The sequence below is a fragment of the Silurus aristotelis genome, assembly GCF_946808225.1.
Source record: "Silurus aristotelis genome assembly, chromosome: 11".
NCBI classification, from domain to species: domain Eukaryota; kingdom Metazoa; phylum Chordata; class Actinopteri; order Siluriformes; family Siluridae; genus Silurus; species Silurus aristotelis.
Window position 1 is genome coordinate 12744100 of NC_139584.1, and position 21883 is coordinate 12765982.

At 37.5% G+C, this 21883-nt stretch overlaps 2 protein-coding genes and 1 long non-coding RNA gene across 8 annotated transcripts; 2 read left to right on the plus strand and 1 right to left on the minus strand.

The window, feature by feature from the left end:
• The first annotated feature begins 486 nt into the window (after nucleotides 1-486).
• sort1b (sortilin 1b) lies at nucleotides 487-17485 on the plus strand. Its single transcript, XM_083553740.1, has 21 exons — nucleotides 487-581; nucleotides 714-1152; nucleotides 3451-3510; nucleotides 4252-4325; nucleotides 4524-4626; nucleotides 4893-5054; nucleotides 6462-6535; nucleotides 7945-7994; nucleotides 8811-8938; nucleotides 9070-9214; nucleotides 9696-9851; nucleotides 9964-10070; nucleotides 10781-10883; nucleotides 11765-11936; nucleotides 12683-12873; nucleotides 13188-13377; nucleotides 13890-14006; nucleotides 14153-14261; nucleotides 14387-14505; nucleotides 14625-14754; nucleotides 15263-17485. The coding sequence occupies exons 2-21, from the start codon at nucleotides 907-909 to the stop codon at nucleotides 15275-15277; spliced, it is 2451 nt and encodes an 816-aa protein (XP_083409866.1). The 5' UTR covers nucleotides 487-581; nucleotides 714-906; the 3' UTR covers nucleotides 15278-17485.
• A 60-nt stretch (nucleotides 17486-17545) lies between these two features.
• On the minus strand, nucleotides 17546-21776 carry ngrn (neugrin, neurite outgrowth associated). Of its 6 annotated transcripts, none has more exons than XM_083553743.1 (5): nucleotides 21659-21776; nucleotides 21050-21155; nucleotides 20624-20868; nucleotides 19012-19122; nucleotides 17546-18221 (listed from the first exon to the last, which is right to left on the minus strand). In XM_083553743.1, the coding sequence occupies exons 3-5, from the start codon at nucleotides 20827-20829 to the stop codon at nucleotides 17636-17638; spliced, it is 903 nt and encodes a 300-aa protein (XP_083409869.1). In that variant the 5' UTR covers nucleotides 20830-20868; nucleotides 21050-21155; nucleotides 21659-21776; the 3' UTR covers nucleotides 17546-17635. The 6 variants fall into 6 exon arrangements, with proteins under 6 accessions (XP_083409869.1, XP_083409868.1, XP_083409870.1 ...); XM_083553742.1 differs by having other exon boundaries at nucleotides 21050-21152; nucleotides 21659-21772; XM_083553744.1 differs by having other exon boundaries at nucleotides 21050-21152; nucleotides 21630-21754.
• Nucleotides 18230-19985, plus strand: LOC310732965. Its single transcript, XR_014535595.1, has 2 exons — nucleotides 18230-18451; nucleotides 19909-19985. It is a non-coding gene; the product is annotated as an uncharacterized lncRNA (long non-coding RNA).
• Nucleotides 21777-21883: the final 107 nt, after the last annotated feature.

Here is a 21883-nt window from a genome sequence, read left to right on the forward strand (position 1 = left end):
TATATCTTTTGTATGGTAAAAAAAAAGCACTACAACATTATTATTATTATTAACCGGTTGTGCAACATCATAAAAACTGATATGATCTTTTGGAAAACTGTTTTTTTATACTGCTTTTTTTTTTTTGTTTGATCTTAAGATTTATATTTCAACAATATATTCAACAATTAACACGTGTTTCAATACAATTAGACAGTCTTTGGCATCTACAGTACTACAAGCATAAAAACTTTAGCAACTCATTATAGATTATTAAACAAGTTTGTAGATGAGTCGTGCTGGATGATGTCGTTAATGTTGTTGTTGTAGGTGTTGCAGTTGTTGTTGTTGTTTTTGTTGTTGCTGTTGTCAGGTGCCCGGATGTTCTCAGGGATCCAGGATTCTGTGTGCTGATATTTAAATGCATGCGGCGCTCAGCAGCGACTTCTCAACCAAACTATAGACGGAGCTCAAACAAACCCTGAGCTCCACAGTACGCACCAATCACAATCGAAGTCGCTCGACACATCAGCCAATCAGCGCTAGGGCTTTGCAAGGTGCATAGATACTCTCACCGCTGTACCTTTTCGTTTACCTAGTCGGTAGGTACGAGCGCTGCAGGTTTTTCAGACATTAAATATGTATTTTTAAATCAGAATTATTTTACAGGATTTGACAGAGTTTTAATTGTAGTGTAGAATACGATTTGTATTTTTGTTTTTGCGCGCCCGAAGAGCAGCAAATCCTTTTGTGTCGGAAGCCCTGCTGAGACTGCGATGAGGAGAGAGCGGTAGCTCGGTGTCACTGCCACTGTATTTTTGTTGATGACGGCAGCGGCGGCGGCGGTGGGTACAGTCGCAATTTGGCAATTTCGCAAATAACCGGGGCTGGAAAAACTACGAGCGTGAAAACACTGGATATAAAACCATGGGACGGCTGTGGCACTTTATTCTGGCGCTGTCCGGCTTTTCCGTCGTGCTGAGTTCGGATTTCGGCGGAACGAGGCTGTCGCGTAACCCGCACTCTCTTCACATGAATGTGGACGCGAAGCTCGGGACGGCGGTGCGGGGTTCGGGACGGCATAGCGTTCAGAAGCGAAGCGCAGATGACCAAGGAGACACCTGTAAAGGTCTACAGGATTATAACTCCCAATTATCCAACAACACTCACACTGTAAGTAGAAACCGGTTCTCCCAGTCCCTCACCTCCACACGCCTGTCATACAACCTTATGGCTTCTGGTCAAACTCTCCGCTCAGACTCTTTGACTTCCAGTTACCGAGCATTAATAATACAGCGATACACGAATACTATCGCCTTTCTTTAAAAATTTTTTAAACACCTTTATCACTTTTACGTTGTGGTTATATAACATTGTCATGTTGGTCTACATTACAATATATTAAAATAACATTAACTCGGATGCTTTGTAATAGTTCCTTGTTTTCCACCTGTTTTAAAGATGGTAAACTTGTTTCATTGTAACACCAATATTCTCCACAGGCTCTTCTCTTCCTCCAACTATTTACTCTTAAAGAATTATATTATATATTTCTGACAAATAGTCAAAAATACATTCTGACAACACATTTGTATATATTGAATGTCATTTCCTGTTACTACAATGGTTGCAATAATGTTGCTCAATGTGATATTTTGTTTTGTTTTCGCTTCATACTCTTATATACATCCTCCATATTCAATATGATTTTATCTGTAGGTTATATCATTTTGAGATAATTTTTTTGAAGGAGTTGATCAGTTAATGTTTATGAACATGTCCCGAAAGCTTGGACTGGTAAAACGTGAGATTTTGAGCAATGATTTTAGGCTCGAAGCTTTCAGTTTAGAGCCCAATATTGAGGGCCAGCTGTCATAGCTTGCTTTTTTTTTTCCCTCTGAAGGTGTTATTAATTGCCAGTTGACGAAAAGATGGTTGGAAAAGAGCAAAAAGCAAGCTCTGTGTGAATGCAGGCAGCTGAATTGAAGTACGAGTTACACCTGAAGTAGTGTTTTGCATTCCACACTCGAGCAGCTCGGCCAACCTGCACAGTCACTCTTTAAAACCTGCTCCTGTATCTGCGTATTCATCTGTCAAACATAACCACAGCAACCACACTTGTATATGTTTGCAACGCCCTGTTCGCTCACACTTTGTTTCTCTTTCAGTCGAGCTGGTTTGCCAGCCATGCCAGCGTCCGATTTCCAAGGGTGCTTCATATAATTTTCTGTGGTCAAATTGAGACAGCGAGGGGGATGCTTGATGAGGTTATAGGATTAAACTGTCGTGTTCGGGGACTTAGATGCCCTCTGGAGTGAGAAAAGAGAGTATTTTAGTCTTAGGCGCACTGTGTTTTTGACTTTAAATACAATGAGCCTGTGGAGGATATTGGAGGATATTGGTGTTACACTGTGTTTTTGTTTTTGACTTTAAAAAGTTTTGGCAAATACAAAGTCTTCTAAATCTTCTTTCCCTTGGCTGTTTCTGCACTGAACAGCTGATATGGTGTTAACAATCACCATTGCACTGTCACTTTTCTTCTGTGTTTTGCACTATTTTGCACCCCTTTAAAATCATGCATCCTTGCACCACCCAAAAACTCATTAAACTTCTGTATGTCCATCCATATTTATTCTGTTTATTCTATATGTGTGTGTGTGTGTATGTATATGTATATGTATATATATATATATATATATATATATATATATATATATATATATATATATATTTCATAATGACATTCCTTTTGTACAGCTCTATCTGTCATACCACTTTATACTGTATCATACTTATATATACCCTTATTCAGTTATATGTACATATTACTACACCTTCTGTATAACCTCATACCCTTATTTATTACACTGCCACTTGTAAATAAGCTATATATACACTTCTGGTTAGATGCTAACTGCATTTCATTGGCTCTGTACATGTACCCTGCACAATGACATTAAAGTTGAATCTCTGAAAAACTCTTTAGACACCTTAATCATATCAATACAAATGTGTGAGGTACAATCCAGAAATGGTCTTTCATACCTTTAGTATCATTGTATGCCCTGGAATAGTGCGTTGTGTTTTGGTTATAAAAAAAAGTGTGCTCGGTGGGGGTACCACCCAAGTGACAAGGGACAGTACAGTTTGGTACCTTTATTTCTGGGTGCGTCTGGTGTAAGCTTGATAGTATTCATAGTCCCTGACCTATTTACATTTGCATGAGGATCTTTTAAATGGAAACTACAGAGCACTTTGAAAGGCGCTCTGAATAAGAGTACCTGCTAAACTCTGTAATGTGCAATGGTTAACAGCATTAACAGCATTGTATGTGAACTTGGCCAATCAAGGCCCATTTTTATTATTTGCAATTATGTTGCCAAGTGTCATACTGCATTGTAATTTTCTTTATTTTGCTATTTTTTTTCAACCAGTATTTAGTATTTATAATTGTTGATTTCTCACTCACAGAGCAAATTTAATGATCTCAGTGGATCGGTGGCTCTGGCCTGGATAGGTGATGGAACAGGGGTGAGTGTCATCTTTATGATATTCCTAATTAATCCAAGTTTAATATATACAAAGATTCATTTAAATGACTTAAAGGATAATATGTGAATTACTTTGACCATGATCAGCGTATAAATGCACTAATGAAGATTAGTTTGATGATGCAAAACATAACCAAAATAGTCACAGTTTTGGCTAAAAGTTGTGGTTTGGCTAAGAAAGTTTCTTTTCAATCGAATGACTCATTGTATTACTGCCTAGTACAAAAGAAACTAAACTGCCAGCATGTTTCTGAAGAAGTCAAATAATTGTCTACTTGTAAAATGAATGCCTTCGCAGGCCATCAGTTTATCAGTGTGGTTAAGCTGCACAGAGATCGCTTCCTGTTTCAGAAGCTGTTACTTCATCAAATAAGTTTGAACCAGTGCTTTTGCTACTTTATAGCTCGCTGTACAAACAAGATCGGGTTACTTGATTATCACTTGTTCCCTATGTTTTTGTCATGAGTTCAGATGAATATGATGTCATTCCTTTCATTATCTGAAAAAGTTTATAAAGCTGATCGCTTTATATCGTTTAAGTGTGCTGGAACTATGCATGTTTAGCTACAGTCATTATATTATAGCTTCATTACACTCAATTTTCTTTCCTTCTGTGTATGTGGAAGATCATAGGACTTTATTATTGTGTCAGTAGAATGGAGAATTGCCGGCTCCTACTCCATGGAAGTGCAAATTACGTTCTCTTTTTACTTCTTGCCAGGTCGTGCTGGCCTTGACTACTTTTCAGATGCCCATTTTCATGTTACGATTTGGCCAGTCCAAACTTTACAGAAGGTGAGTTACATTTTAACATGGCCATATTTGTGTGTTTCCTGTTTAGCTGCCTGTGATTTTGTTTCACACACTTTCTACTATCGTTAAATTCTATTTTAACATCTGTATGTTTGTACCTTTCAACCCATCTTCTCTCTCTCTCTCTCTCTCTCTCTCTCTCTCTCTCTCTCTCTCTCTCTCTCTCTTTCTCCGGCTCAGTCAAGACTTTGGAAAAACATTCACAGACATCACAGATCTTATTAACAACACATTTATCAGCACCGAGTTTGGGATTGCCATTGGCCCTGAGAATTCTGGGAAGGTGAGTTCGAGTAGTAGTAATGTCCAGAATTTGGTAAACCGATCTTAAACAATAAAAAATTCATTGATGCCAACCATTCATTAAATATTCATATTGTTTGACATTAAACACTGTATATCGAGGCAGGTTTAACAGGCTTGCTACTTAAATCCAAAATCTAAACATTATGCTTAAAGGTTAGCACAAAGACACCAGGGTAGACTTTGACCTTTCTACTTCCCCTAATGTTCTTTTTTTTAGTATTAAAAGTTGTTCTTTATTTCCAGGTGATCCTGACAGGAGATGTGTCTGGAAGCAGTGAATCCAGGATCTTCCTTTCCAATGACTTTGGGAAGAGCTTTAACTCGTTAGACCTGCCTTTCAACCCCCGCATGCAGATTATGTATAATCCGGAAAATTCCAATGTCCTCGTGGCTATCAGTGTCAAGGTGAGAGAGAAAAAAATAACCATTTTACAATCACTTACTGCTAAATCATCTCTGGTCACTCAGATTGGTTTCATTCACACAACTGCAACTATGACAGTTTTGGTTTTTATGATCTGATATGTTCTCCATGCCCTCTTTCTTATCAAATACACTTGGTACGGGATGATGATTGGGATTGTTGTTGTACTTCTTGTACTTCTTGTTCTGCTGTCTCCCTTCCTCCTTTCCTCCCTCACGCCCTCCCACCTCAGAGTAGCCCAAAAAATGATTTGAATTTGTTGTATAACATGTTTGTTACAGAGTTACAGCATGCTCTGCACCAAATTGGGGTGTGTCTTTTGAAACACATTAGCACCAGTAACAGACCTGCCCAAGTTTCCAATTCTGTTTTCCCCCAATTGCTTCAGGCAAGTCAATCCCAGCCATGATGAGGAAACCTGCATGTTGAGTTTTAACATTTAAATGTTTATTTTTCTCCCCACTCCTAGAATTTTTTTCTATTACACATGATCGTCAGGCTAAGCTATGTATTAGTGGCTTTTCAAATATATATTTTTAGATAATTTTTTACTTATTAGTCCTGCTTAGAAAGATGCCAGCACTACCCGTGGCTAAATTGTAATATGTCTGGTATTATACCACTACGCTACGGAATCCTTGAACGTGATTGGGTGATTCTTTTTTTCACGACATTAGTTGATGTCTGTTGCTGGCTAATACATTATCATTGCTATAGCAACAACTCAAAGGGACTTGTATGAGGGATGCATCAAATAATCTTAAAAAAAAAAAAAAAAAAAAATCTAATTATGTGTAAGAGTCTAATTATGAACCGATTAAAAAAGCTGTTTGCTATGTGCTGCTATTTAACAAAGATTTGAGCTTCCTGTTAGATGTTTATAGAACTTGGTTGTCAGTATTTGTTTTAACAGTCAGTATGTTTTCTGCCATTATAATGCCTTTGCTTTTCGGTTTGTTTTTCACATTGCAATCTGAGTTATTAGGAAAAGTGAGGCTGTTGAGGGAATTTAGAAAAGTTATAATATAAGTTATAATTTTTTTACATAAGTGATAATAGGAACTATGACTAAAAACTTAAATAATAAATAAAACATTTACTGTTTCTGGTAAATAGTTCAGATTAAGGTGACAACAATAACTCTGCTATGTGTCATGCTGCAGCACAATATTTTATTGTTAATTTACTGTTAATTATTTTTAATAATTGTTCATCTTACTGTATTTTGTACTTTATATATCAAGTTTTTAGTGAAACTAATTCTAATACCATTAATACAGTATTGTACTTTCCCGCTCTCTGTTTCCCTGTCTTGGTATTAGCTTATAAATCTTATAAGTGTATTCAGCTGTATTTTTTATTTTTGTTTATTTATTTATTTTTTTTAGAATGACCTCTGGATTTCAGAGGATTTTGCCAAAACATGGAAACAAATCTACAGCACTGTGTGTGTGGTGAAATGGTAAGAGCTTTTAAGCCTTTGCAAACTTGAGCCTGGATGGCCCTCACTTCATTTACAAAACGAAATGAGACTTTTTGCAATATTTCCAGCTCCATGTCCAGTCGGGGGAATTGTGCAGCCTTTCCATTTCTTAAAAGGAATATTCTCAGGTTGTTTTTGTGTCCTTGCACTTGAACATGGAACGTGATCTGGAACATCTGAAAGAATGTATTGCAAAATAAACATGTGACTTATACGAGCAAGTCAGGGACGAGCTTAACTGCTCTCTTTGTTTTACTTCTGTATCAGCCAAAGAACCAATAGTAGGACTGTTTACATTTGATATTCATATGTTTACCTTAATAGAGAAAACATTCTCTGCCCGTCGCCAATGCAAACTCTACATACTGATAGACGCGTTCTTGCCTAGAACAGCTTGTGAAATAGGTCAGGATCAAGCAGTCAGCTTTGCCAACACAAGATTCAAAGCTTCAGCGCTAAGGAAACATTTGAAAAGAGTATTTGACACCCAGGTGTGTGAGAAGGCTCATGTATCCTTTCTGCATTTCAGCAGTGGGATGTCGGACTGAGTTGCCAAGTTTCTGTTAGAGCTACAGAGCTGTGTGTGGATCTCAATTAGAGACAATGGGCCTCATTTATTTCTAAACTAAATTCAAACAAGGCATGTTCGGAAAAACATTGTTCTAAGAAAGCTTTTGAATTTGTATATTTAAATTTACAGAGACTCACTAATGTAACTCAAACCGTGTAGTGTAATTGGCATTAGTTACTGGAAATTTTTATACAGGCTACATTAACAAGATTGAGTAGTTTATTTCTTTTAGTTTACTTAAAATATTTGTTTTATGTTAATCACTTGAAAGAAAGCAATCCAAAATAAATAGTTATATCACTGGACGATGTAGCAGTCGCTCGTTTTAGGAGTCACTCTAGCTGTGCTGTGAAGGCACTTTACTTCTAATTTATTACCATTTATAAACACAGAAGTATAAAGAAAATCAGCAATGAAACCTGTGTGAATGTGTCTGGAATAATTTGTTATTGAAATTATTCAATCAGTTTTGATATATGAAAACATTTACCCTCATTTTTACATCAAGGCTGATGAAGTCCAGTTCTATCCACAATAATGAGTTATTTAAGCTGCCTGCAACCTTGCAATGGTGCTTAAGCTGCATTGAATAATTAGCTGTGTTGAATAAATCAGCATGCAATGCATTATTTAACAACTTAAAATAACTACTAACCAACCTCCATGTTCATTATTTAAGCTTGTGGCCCATGATTTCTCCTTTCAGGAGAAAAGCAAACAAATTCTGGACATTTGTTTATATTGAAATAAAGTCGTAGCTTCCCTATAGAAAGGTGAAGCAGACCTTTAACAAAGGGAATTGTATGTGTCTTTGCAGGGGCGAAGACAACACACTCTTCTTCTCCACCACCCTGAATGGATCCTGCTGTGAGTAGCATTGTATTGTTGACCCATGGCGTGGCAGGAACGGGAATGTGTGAAATTGTTTCCTTTTTGAAAAGCACTTGTGTGTTGACAGCTATACAATAATGCCCTCTAAAGGAGTTTCTTTTACCCAGGTGTTGACACCAAACATGATAATATGATCAAATTATTGGGTCCTGAATATGTTTTCCAGAGCCATACAATTATGCAATATGCAAATATAAAATGAGGCTTTATGCTGTAACTGTTATGACTCATTTAATTACAGTCCCTTTTGATCTCTGTGTAATTAACTGGTATATGAGATAAAGTGACACGATCTGTAGTAGCTAAATGTTTTTAGTGATGTATACGTAAATGCTGGAAGAACTTTTAAATGAGCACAAACACCACTAAATATGGCAAATATCTGTGTTCAAGAAATTCATTAGATGGGATTTTGTAAAACCACAAAGATTTTCGTCTCGATAGGATGAAAATGATCAAATCGCCATTGTGCTAAAAATCAGTCCTTTTGTAATTTTGCTGGAGATTTCATTCGAGAGTTGAAACATTCATACAACTGATTTAGATTGAAGTAAAAATCACAGTGGATTCTATAAAAGATAAAGTTCATTCCAACTAAAATACCCCACAAATGACTTTGGGTGTTTCTTTTATTTCGCCACATTGCAATTAATTAGTGCTCAGCTTCCGCACTAACTTAGTGCAGTGTCAGTGCTAGGCCAAGGGTGTAGTTGTTTTTGCAATTTCCTGAATGCTGATCTATCACATTGTGGCTTATTATTATTATTATTATTATTTTTTTTTTTTTTTTAGATGACCGGGGGCAGCTTGTTCTGATGAAATCATTAGACTATGGCAAGAACTTGAAGAAAATCGCTGAAAAGATCTACTCGTTTGGGATTGGTGGCCGTTTCCTATTCGCCTCAGTCATGACTGGAACAGTAAGCATTACACTGTCGTAGTATTTAGATTCTGTATGTGTCAAGACCTCTGTAATGTTTGAGTTGTATGCCTTGTATGTGGGTGTGTAAAAAAAATCATGGACCGGGTCTAAATGTTATGTCTCACTTAGGGAATGATGCGGATGATCCATGTGTCCACAGACCAGGGTGAGGAGTGGAACATGGCTCAGCTTCCTCCTGTAGGCCATGAACAGTTCTACTCGATACTGGCCGCCAACGACGAAATGGTCTTTATGCATGTAGATGAACCTGGGGGTGAGTCGTCGCCCCCCCATATGACTATGACCTATGAACAGGAACTTTCCATCTCTATAATGCGTACTACATGCAAATAATAAAACTGTTGTTGCACTCTGATACTACCACAATATTTTTTTTCTCATGCTGAGAATAATTAAGTGCAGCTGACTCTGTCCAATCGCAGAGCACTAAGTGCCTGTGACTGTGCCTATTTACATAGCAAGTAAGTTTTGGCAGTGAACATCTTGGCTGCAGTGTTCTTAGAATTCCTCTGTTCCTAGTACCAATACGCAGGTGCTTGCATAACCTAAAAAGGCTGTTTAGCCTCATATGTACGCATTGTGACAAATGGACATTAGCGTATTTAAAAGAATTGAGAGCCGATATGTAACAGAAAGTCGACATACTGTACGCGTAAACACGCTGTAAAGACCTTAACATAGGAAAAACAGCCGTAACGCTTATAAGAATATGTTTGTCGTCTTCTTGTCCTCAGACACTGGCTTTGGAACCATCTATGTGTCAGACGACAGGGGCATGGTGTATTCCAAATCACTGGAGCGCCACCTCTACACAGCTACAGGAGGTGACAACGACTTCACAAACGTCACATCGCTCAGAGGAGTGTTCATGACCAGTATACTATCTAAAGGTACGTCTGTGTGGATGAGAGGCTGGAATATGTTGGAATGTAAATATTATGAACAGTACCGTTGTAGAAACCACCTGACTAGACTATTGATTGTTTGTTTTCCCGATCATAGACAGCTCTGTACAGACTGTAGTGACGTTTGATCAGGGAGGAGAGTGGGTACCGTTGAAGAAACCAGAGAACAGCCAGTGTGATTCCACAGCTAAAGATAAAAATAAGGTGAGATTCCAGTGAAACACAGGTGTTTAATAAATAACTGGACAGCATTTCACAGCGTCATTAAAATGTGAAGGAAATTATTTGAATCTACAGGAAGTACACATTTAGAATTTTTCCCTCTGGTAGGAAAATTTTATTCTAAGTTAACTTTGGAAAAATCTTATAAACATGGGCTGTGCTGCACTTTTCCTACCTTTTGTCCATTCATTACACCGCCTACTTAGATCAAATATATGTAATAAAATGTATGTAAATTATATTCTAATGACACCAGTAGTGTAATGACATGTTTAGTCTCATGAGCGATACATTTTGAAATACAGAAATTGACCAACACTCCTGTTAGACACTAGCTACTGAAATGACTTCACAATATAATTCCACATAAATTGGAAAAAAAATTTCAATTCACTAATTTTCTACAAATTAGGGAATAGATAATTGCTTTATCAGTTCAACAAACTAAAATATTTTTTTTGTAATAGTAGTATCATACTTTTTTATTCTCTTTCACTCCTCCAGTCATTGTATAGTCTGATTTTAACCAGCCCTGACTTTTCTCAGCAGCTCAATAACATGATGTACAAATAAGAAAAATCACTATGCTTTAAATCATTTGTTAAGTTCTATGTTGCTTGTGTTGCTTATTAAACAATGCAGTGTAGTACATTTGTGTGTATTAATCTACTTTTTATTTTCTTCTCTTACAGTGTAGTCTTCATATTCATGCTTCTTACAGTATGTCTATGAAGCTGAATGTTCCAGTGCTGCCTTTGACTGAGCCTAATGCACTAGGACTAATAATTGCTCATGGTACATTCTCACACATATTACACAATTGCATACACTCAGTCTTACATAAAGCTTATGTCTACATTTTGTTTCATGCTCACATGGTCAGTAGACCCAGCAGGACTTGTTAATAATTAACTCTGGTTAATTACGAATTCGATTTTTTTTTTTTTTTTTAGCAGTGCACGAAGTTTTAAGGTTTTTGGTGTGTAAATGACTGTTACTGTGTTTTTTTTTTTTCTTTTTTCAGTTGAATAAATGTAGTAACATGCAATTCTAATGCTAAGTCTAGCAACAAACAAACTAACTGACACTGCTGTGTATAGAAATGGATTTGAAATGTAGTGGAAAAATCTCTCGAAGCAAGATAACCGCATCTGCATTAGGAAGTTCTTATATCTGGTTTGGCTTTCAAACCGGTGGAAACGTGTGCTGGTTTAAAAATAGTGTTGCTGGTTTCCTGAATTTGTCACCATTTTCAGCGTTTTGTCAGTAAAAAAAATGGTTGATTCTGCTCTGACAGTCACCCCCCCCCCCTCTCTCTCTCTCTCTCACTTTCTTTTCACTCTAAGATAAACAAATAACACATACTTTAAATACTAACACTTTAATTTGGGATTAGCCCTTATAATGTTTACGTTGAATTTGAGAAATGTAATGAGGAAACTAAGTCATTAGTTTAACTTGGACGTGTGTCAATCATAACTCCAAATTATTTAGCACAGGAGTATTTTTCCATTGCATTTTCTATCTTTAATTATGGGATACAAAGTATATAGCCTGATTAAAGTGTCTTAATTATTAATACAGATACCTTAGCGCTATGCAGTATAATACCTGTATTGAGCAAACATTATTAATCTTTCCTGGATTTGACAAAGCAATACTGCTCTCACTTTCAGGCAGTGTCGGCGATGCTATATCAGTGCTGACTCCTGATATATATGTGTCTGATGATGGCGGCTACACGTGGCTGCGCGCTCTCAAGGGTCCTCATCACTATGCCATCCTGGACTCAGGAGGCTTGCTGGTGGCCGTGGAGCATAACCCCACAGTGCCAATTTCTCAGATTAAGTGAGTACCTTGACTAAATGTTGCAAGATTGAAATAAGGTAATCTCTAATGCTGCCATATTATCTTTAATCTTTTGGCTTTGCTATTTATGCAGTGGTTTTCAATATGAGAAGGCTTTTAACCAAAACTGATCTGATCTACATGTAAATTGTATAATCATTTTACATTCATTTAACATACTTTGAATTTAATCAAAGTGCCATTAAAACTTTGACATGCTTTCCTCCTGAAGATATATAGCAAAATTATTGCCACAGTTTGGAAATGCTTGGGGGGAAATGTAATCAAATAAAAGAAACAAGATGGAATAAAAATAAATAAAATTCAGATTTTTATGTTTTGAAATAAGTTGTTGCATTAACCATATGGAATCACTACTCTGGAAAAACTAAGAGCCTTCAATACAGATAGTTGCAATATGTAGTTGTTGCTACATAAAATCAGCATTTTTATTTTGTTTATTTTTATTTCTGTTTCATTGCTGAACTCTACTTAAAATCTGTGGTGTCAGTTAAAGATCTTAAATGTACCTCCATATTAGCCCATATTTTAAAGTATCAAACGTTATTGGATTTTCTGGATTATTTGTTAAATGCCACTGTGTTATAACACATTTGTTTAGCATTATTATTAGTCAGTCCGTTCTGACCTGTTGTGAGCTGTGGGAAAATTTTGTGGTCAGTTGTGTGAGCCATGAGTCATAAATAGCTGAGAACCTATGTTCTAACCAGTTTTTGTTCCATCAGATTTTCCACAGATGAGGGCCAGTGCTGGCATGAGTACACCTTCACCGAGGAGCCAATATACTTCACTGGGCTCGCCTCGGAGCCGGGGGCTCACTCCATGAATGTTAGCATTTGGGGCTACAAAGACTTCTTGCTAAACCAGTACTGGGTCTCAGTCACAATCGACTTCAAAGAGCTGCTCACCCGTGACTGTAAGTCATTTCGGATATGGTCTTAAAGATCGACTGCCTTTCAGAGTTTAGCTATAAAGCAAAGCCTTCAGTAGCAGCCTGCTCTGTTGGAAGTAAAGCCATTCATATAAAGTATTAAATATAACACAGGCTGAAATCAGGTCAGTACAAAAAGTGTGTAGTCTGTTGTAACATCCTGTGTAAGTAAGCGGCTTTCCTTTATCCTGATTCGAATTGATGCAGGTGTTATATCTCTCTGCCTCTCATTGTTATGTAAATGAACCTCAGCATTATGTTGTCATTTATGTTGTTTATGCTGCCGTTTGTGTTGTCAGGTAGCGATAACGACTATGTGCAGTGGCTGGCACATTCAGATGACATCAGTGATCCTAATGATGGCTGCATGCTGGGTTATAAAGAGCACTTTCTGCGGCTCAAGAAAGATTCGGTGTGTTGGAACGGACGTGACTATGCCGTCACCAAGCAGCCCACACCTTGTCTCTGCACACTCGATGACTACCTTTGGTCAGTGTCCACACTAGATTTACAGATTTGCCCAAAACTTTCCCTTAGTTAATTTACAGAAATGTTATATAAACAGCACTAAATATTATTTACAGTTTTTAATTACATTTTCATTTGTTCATGTATATGAACAAGTATATGTGGAAAGATTTTGGATTACTATTTTGTAATCTAAAAATTTAAACCATAATAATTTTTTTTATTGAAAGTTGGTTTCATTTTCCATATTCTATTCTATTCTATTCTATTCTATTCTATTCTATTCTATTCTATTCTATTCTATTCTATATAAAATAGTAAGCCTGATATAAAAAAAGGAATAATTGAGCTCAAAAACACATGTTAACATCTGGGTGTCATTTCTTTTGAATTTTTTTGGCCATTACACTACTTTGATAAGTGACAGAACATCAGTCTTATTTACTGTAATGGATTTGTGTCTAACAAATAAATGAGATATGATCACCTTAGCTTTCAAAGCTTATCACTGCCTTTTGCTCTCCATTTCTCAGTGACTTTGGATATTACCGCCAAGAGAACAGCTCAGAGTGTCTGGAGCAGCTTGAGCTTAAAGGCCATGATCTAGAGTTCTGCATCCATGGCAAGAAGGAACACCTACAGACCAATGGGTAGTGTTAAGCATGTTTTCGTTTCGGTAAAAAACATATTAAATACAAGGTGATTTTGAGTTAATCCGAATACTTTATTGATCCCATAGGGAAATTGTTTAATCACATGATTACCGTATTGCAATAATATCTCTTTTTGTTGTCAGGTATCGGAAGATTCCAGGAGATAAGTGTGAAGGTGGTGTAAACCCTGAACGTAAAGTGATCGACATGAGAAAGAAGTGTGTCAGTGATCTACTAGAACCACAGCTACAGGTAAGAATACAGAAAGATTGCTGATGATCAGGATTACAGTGAAATCATTTGAATCAAATGGTACATTATCAATTAAAATGAGGAAATCATTCAGGAACTGTATTTTAATTTAACATTTCTTTCAGACTGGGGAAGAAGAGAAGTCCAATCATTCTGCTTTTATAATTGTGGTGGTTATCGCCGTCCTACTGATCAGTTGTGTGGCTGCGGTCCTTTTTGTGAAGAAGTATGTCTGTGGTGGAAGGTCTGTTAACATTCTGACTTAAATTATACTTTTATTAAAAGCTGCTATGCTTTTATGGCTTATGAATAAGTAAATAGGAGAAGGAGGATGAAGGAGTATCTGTTTGCTGTGGTTTGCAGATTTCTGGTGCACAGATACTCGGTCCTGCAGCACAACGCAGAGGCTAATGGCACAGACGGTTTGGACGAACCTTTGGATATCAGTGGGGTGGGACACCCCAAGACCAGCTTCCATGAGGATTCGGATGAGGTATGGCAACTTAGACAGTGCACCAATGGTAATGGTTTATCATAGTGGCTACTATATACAGTTATAGGATATGAAAATCCCCAAAAGTCTGCTTTTTTACTGAAGTCTTTTGAAGTGCGATGTGCAGTTGCTTTTGGTGGAAGTTCTTTTTTTTTTTGACAACATTATCTTGCTGACCTCTAATTCCACAAACCTCCATCTTATGAACCAATAGGAAACGAGTGGGTGGGATCATGATCTCTGTCTGTCTGTAGGAAAGATATAGTGCTAATGTTCACTAGGGGTTTGGGGGTAAAAAAAATGATAAAATATGCCTACTAAGATTTTCTTGTAAGAATGTTGGCACCTCAAGATAAGTAGTATTACTATGACCTATGCAAAGCAAGGCCATTTGCCAAGTTTCCAAGGTGCATTTGTGCATTTTTCAATTATATTACAAACATTTAAGAATGTATCTAGGGTTAGAAATGAAACCTGAAAATAAAATCAACTCCTTTTTTTCCTGCAGGACCTTCTGGAATAACAGCAGTGAGTCAGCACCAGCAGAAACCAGGCGCTCTCTGTCTCCTTGAATGCCTCGGGCATCTTTGCTGCTGTTTCTATTTCTGCTCTAAAGCACAACCCAGCCTCGAGCGTCTTCAAGCCTCGAATAACTCCGCTCTAGTTCCTGCTTCTTCAGTGGGAGTGAATTGCAGTTTTGCTATATAAAAGTATCTCATGAATTTAGCTGTACAGCCAGTGGTTAAATGACTTAGATAATATCTTGCCTAGAGAGCCGGCTCTATAGGAGGACACTATCTCAGAATTAACAGCATGGTACTCGTCATGGCACTTAACTCTTCTCCAGAATGCTTTACCTTCTTCAGTAAAATATGCAGATCAGACTCAGTGTGACTGAGTTTAGGGTTATGAAGTTAGTCCAGGGAAAACTGAATCATATCACCTCATTATTTGACAAGACGCATGAAATGACTGTGATATTAGATATATTTTTGATATTAGATGTATTTCGCCACCTCTGTTATTTGATATTATAATCCTATCACGAATAGAAGGTTTATCAAGGTTTTATCACATTTATCAGAAAGCAATACAGTGCATAGATACAGTGCATCTGGATGTATCAGCATAGCCATAGGCCAGACTTTTCTCAGTTTCTCAACAAAAAAAAAAAAAAAAAAAAAAGAGAGGATTATTTAGTTTACCTGAAATAATGCTACTGTGTAGACGGTTATTATACTACTCCTTGTGGCTGTATAGATTATAGACCGTCACTTAGAAGGTTAATTTATTTTACTTAGTGGAAGGGAAACTATTAAACATGACAGGTGTAAAGAAATGTTGCAGTTGTAGCTATAAGAATACCGTATATGTCCTGAGATAATTTTGTAGCCGACTGTTGTTTTATAGAAGACAATAATGACTTATTTTGTGATGCTCAGCAGTTTTTGCACTGTGAAATACAAAACTCTAACACAAGGCCAACGGCTGCTTTTGTCAAACTTCCAGTTACGAGCACAATTCTTTAAAAAAAACAATTTTTTTAAGCCCTACATACAGGCAGGTCGGACTCATTGAATATTTTTTTTTCCCTGAACATGAAGGAAACAAAGTTATAGTTAGCACACATGATGATTTTTCCACATTTTGAGTTTGTACGCTCAGGTGAATTTACCAGTTATTCCAACCAAAACAAAACAAAAAAAGTGATACCATGTCATGATTAGGTGACCATGAGACGTGAGATCAGTGAATGCAGAACTGCCCAGTTGAACTGAGAACGAGGACAGACCCCCCCCCCCCCCTTTACACGACCAATGCGAAAGCTTTCTCATCTTTTCTGTTTGAATATTTAAATCATTAGAACACGTGACCGCTTTTCGAATCAGGTGATTTGAGGTCTAGTTTACTGTTTGATTGGTACATTTCCTGCTTCTCATGAGAGCCTCAGTGTAACTAAACCGTTTTATCACCTGCCTACCTTTTAGTGGCCCTGTAGAACATTCTATAAAGTAATGCTTTGTAGTTAGTTCTTTTCTTTAGTATATACAATGCTTAAAGTACAATAAATTCTAATATACAACATTCAATTCTGTTGCACAGATTTTTTATATATATATATATATATATATATATATATATATATATATATATATAAAGTAATAAGGGTGTTCATTTAAGTGCCTAACATGAAGGTGTGTGCCTAATTATTAAGCCCATCTTGTTGAATAATTAACAATAAGCAGGCTGATTATTGTATCTTTAATCATTTCATTGTAAGTCAGAGGTGATAGAACAGATTAATACGTCACTTTTTTCAGGGTGGGTCATGCGTGAAAACTGATGGATTCTCATGAGGTCGAGTTTGAATTTATTGCAAACAACTAGGGTTAAACAATTTGTGATTTTTTTTTTCCTTCCAATTTTATGTATGTAACCTTTCTCTGTTGCGTTTTAGATTTCATTTTAAACGTGTACTTCTATGCATGCTATCTTAGCAAATAGGTCACGACACACTCGGGTGACGTTTGGGGTTAAAGGCTGCACCACAAAGACTACAGGGGTTTCCTACTTGAAGATGTTGTTTTGCATTGTGGGTTGTAATAATTTTCTTGCCTTTGATAATCAATGTAAATAACATGACGCTGGCTTTGTATATATAAAACTGCATTACCTTTGTATCGGCCATTTTTTGCTCTGTATATTCTGAAAATAAATAGAGTCCACTCCCCTGTGTCTTCAAACATTCCTCAGATACCAGAATTATGTTTGCTTTGATATGAAATTTGCATTTTAAATACACCTGTGACCAATATTTAATTGTTACAAACATGAACAAGCCCAAACACGACATTCAATATACAAACAATCAACAATTGATTTAAATCCTGTACAAGAAGTTGCCATCGCTGTCATAAAACTCCCGGCCTTTCCGTTCTACTGCGCTGGGATTTTCCTGTAGAGTATGGATAAGTTCTTCCAGTTCTTCATCTGTGAAAACCTCTCCATCCCATTCCTCTTCCGTTTCTACATCTCTCTCTTTAATAGCTGTAGGCTCTTGGTTTACAGCAGGCTGTTCCTGTAATGCCTCCTGAACCACTGTTGATATCGAAGCTGTCCTTATTGAAGCTGATGGAAGGTTAGCAGCAGTTGGGCCCAGTCCTGTTACAGGTGTCAGAGCTCCACTTGTCAGGGCAATGACTGTGCTCATGGTCTCGGAGGAAATTAAGGCCGGAACAGTGCTGATGGGTAAAGGAAGTTGGCCCTTTGGTGACTGCTTCGTTTTACCGTCTTCAAGAGAAAGCTGTGTGATTGTGGTTAACACGTTATCGTCCTGTTTAAGCCTCCTCTCTGGAGGGGGAACGAACTTGCTGCGCAGGATCCTGTAAATGACATCAGTGCTAACAGAAAAGCCCTCCGCTAATTTTGGCACCGTCCATTCATGTGGTGACTCCTGCTTTAGGTACCTAAAAAAAATGGACCAGAACTTCTAGTCAGTTTGTTCATTTTCAGTACTTAGAAGAAAACGGACAGTGAAATCTCTCATAAGAAAGAAACGTCATCTGCTGGATTTGTACAAACAAATACATAAACAGCTTCCATCACTGTATAAAAGGATTCAATGTAAATATCATTAAAGTGGTGTTTTGACACTCAAAGCAGGCTGTTAAATAAACTTATTCGTTGAAATTGGCTTGTTGGAAAACTTTTCGTGGACCAGGGACATGAATATATTAATAACCCAAAGTTAATTAATGACCTATAGCAGCAGGTACTGAGAAAAAATATTACTTTCGTGCAAACTTTCATACGTTCACAAATTTCGAGAAACAGATGATGCTTTATTTATTTATAAACACTGACACAACATACTTTTAATTTTCTAGAACAGAGACGACCAAACTGGGACATTCAGTTTTATAGTGACTTGATTCAGCCTACCATGAGAAGAAAAAAGGCCAAGCGTAAAACACATTCATCACATTCACAGGAATAAAAATGATAACTCCAGTAGGGTCAGGTGGTAATGGCGATTGTTCTGGCACAGCAATGGAAATTGACATTAAAAGTGTGTATGGTGTTTTGTTCTTGTCTTTTCAAGTGCCAACAGCCACACACACAATCCACATTCATCATTTCTCTGTTCTAAATAACTATTTCCTCACAAGAATGAGCAACACACTTAATGATTGATAACAACACAGACAAGATTGATTGAGGTATAATAAACTGTATGTCATTTGACTTCTTCAGTACCTGATTTGCTGAATGGCATCCCAACTTAATCTTCGTTCCGGGGCTCCGGGGCTGCTCAACTTCCGCCTGATCTTGTGAAATTTGGCAGATTTCTCCTTTTTCCTCTCCTTCCTGCACAGTAAGCAGACAGCAGAACAGTATCGGTATGAGAAAGGGGCATAATCGTTCTTTCTCTCTCTCACACACATATACATAGTATTCAATGACTTTTAAGCACTGTGTAATAACTGACCACTTTCATTCTGAGAAAATAATCCTTTTATATGGGCCTGAATAACTCTCCATGGCCTCATTGAATTTTCATACATATTTCACATCGTTCGTTTGACCTTCTCAATCACTAAAGTTGCTGAATTTGCCCACCACCTGAGCTGAACATTTTCAACCCAAATGCACAGGAAATCTTGAAAGTGTCTCGAGTTGTCTCTGTCAGGAGTAGGATCACTTGGGAATCACGAATCAGGCGGATTCTAATTTTAGCAGGTGGCATTTGGTGATCAAGTATAAAGCTCATGCGCAATGTGTATAGAGTACTTGCACTATCATAACTGCAGGACTAGGCAAGATTAGGCCAGAGTGTGTCTGTGCATGTGGTAACTTCAGGGAGCAAAAACCGCCACAACCTTTATCCGCCACATATACATACAGCACAAATCCTTTTTGTCACATACCTCAGCTGTTTGGGAAGCTGGGATCACCTATGATATGAAGCTGAGGGAGTTCAGGGCCTCAATCAAAAACCCAAAAGTTGCAGCTCCGTGTATCAAACCAACACATGATCACAAACACAGAGCCTTAAGTGGTAGCTCAGTGGTTAAGGTTATAACATAGTAAGTTATATTTATACTATAAAACCCCTAGTTTCAACAAGCTGCCATTCTTGGGCACATAAACAAGGACCTTAACACCTTTGCCACTACCTAACCATGCTGGGATATGCAGAGAAAGAATTTTGCTGTGATGTACATGTGACATGTGTACATGTGGGACTGGGACAAAAGCAAAACAAAAGACATTTGAGAACCTATTTATTTCTGTAAATCTGCTCTGACCACACATGCACACCTCTACTCCGTGTGATCACTTGACATGACTGTCACAGATCAGTAACATAAAACTTCAGTTCAATCTGGATATAAATATAAATATGTTTACAAGTTCCCCACTTGTTTAGTTCTCATTTCTGCACATTGTACTGTATAACATACAGAATGTATACTGATCGGTGCTATTTTCTTGCACTGTTCTGTTTTGTATTGTCTGTTTGCACCAGGTTGCACTTTATGTTGCTGGAACAACTTACTTTAATCCTTAGCTCTGTGTTCTGTATGTAGTATGTAGGTTGTATATGTAGCACGTTAAGTTGGAGTAAAGTTGTCTCGTCTCACTGTGTACTACCTCATATGGTTAAAATAATAATAAAAGCTTCTTGACTTTACATCAACCAAAGCATTGCCTCTTTATACTAAATCTGCTGTAGGCATTTTTTTTTTTTAATCAATAGCAATTCTACAATCTTGTACTGATGTCCTAATGATCTGTGCATATCCCTGTTATCTGATTGATACCAACTGCCCTTGTACATAAGTGTGTTCCCATCCCAAGTGCTCACTTCACAAGAGCCTCCAGTTTGGATTCCACTTCATCCCTGTCAAGGTCGTCCTCTGAAATATCATGCTGCTCTGTCCTCCTGTTTCCTGGGAGGGAATGACTGTGAGGAGCAGATCCCATCCAGCTCCTGGCACGGCGACAAGTTGATAGAGGAAAGGAAGCCAGCTTGACCGCCACCGAGCCGGCCAGCCTGAGCGGACTGAACATGCTGATACACAAGCAGAGCCTGCCACAGAGGATGGAGACCTGCAACAATCAGAATAACGCGTCTCTGTAGTGATGACATCAACGCATCCCAGCGTACAGACCAAAGAACCCATGAAGGGACCTGCACTTTAATTAGAATTGTATTAAATATGCAAGAAACACGTTTCATGTGTCAAATGTGTATTAGTTTAAAGAAACGACACACAAAACACCAGCTTACCAAAATGCCTACTGATTCGCCGAATTACTTTTTTTGGTCAGAAAAACAAACGCACATGAAATAAAACTCCCATCAACGCGTCCCCATGTGAGATCCACCTGAACTACTTCCGGAACAGCGCATCCGCCATGTTGGAAGGGGCAAATCAAAGAGATTATAAGGGGAATATTTCCTATAATTTGTTATAGGGTGTGTTTTTCATACAAAATAGGCTTTATTAAATATGTAATACATGCCAGTATATAGTAAATATTTCTGACAGGAGCAGTGAGACTCGTACTCAATGTATTTTTAGACGAAAACATTAATAATAATTAATCATACATTATATAGAATAATAAAACATATAATAATAATAATAATAATGCATTAATAATGCAATAATAATGCACAAAAGGTTACATGATAGAATTTTTCATTCACAAAAAAGACAGCAGCAGTAGCAAGGCTGCAACTTATAATGAAAATCACATTCACAAAATAAAACACGTGGTTTCTTGACAGATTTTCATAACTAAATATGACAATCACCAAAAAATCTTACTACTGTGTTCTATCAGTTACACTGTCATAAACAAACCAGAAACGATAACTAAAGCATTAGATTACAGCTCCGCAGTCCACAAACGCGCCAAGTCGACGATTTATCTAGAAACGTCCCCTTTCCAAAATGGCGGCGTGGGGTACCGAGTTTGGCTCCGCCCTCGCAGTTTCATTTCCGCTCCGTTACACAAGCACTCTCTCCACCTTTCCGAGTAATTCCCCCTCCCCCGTATTTATATGAGCTCTGATTGGCTTACAGTAGAAGGATTTCTGTACTACGATTGGCTCAAG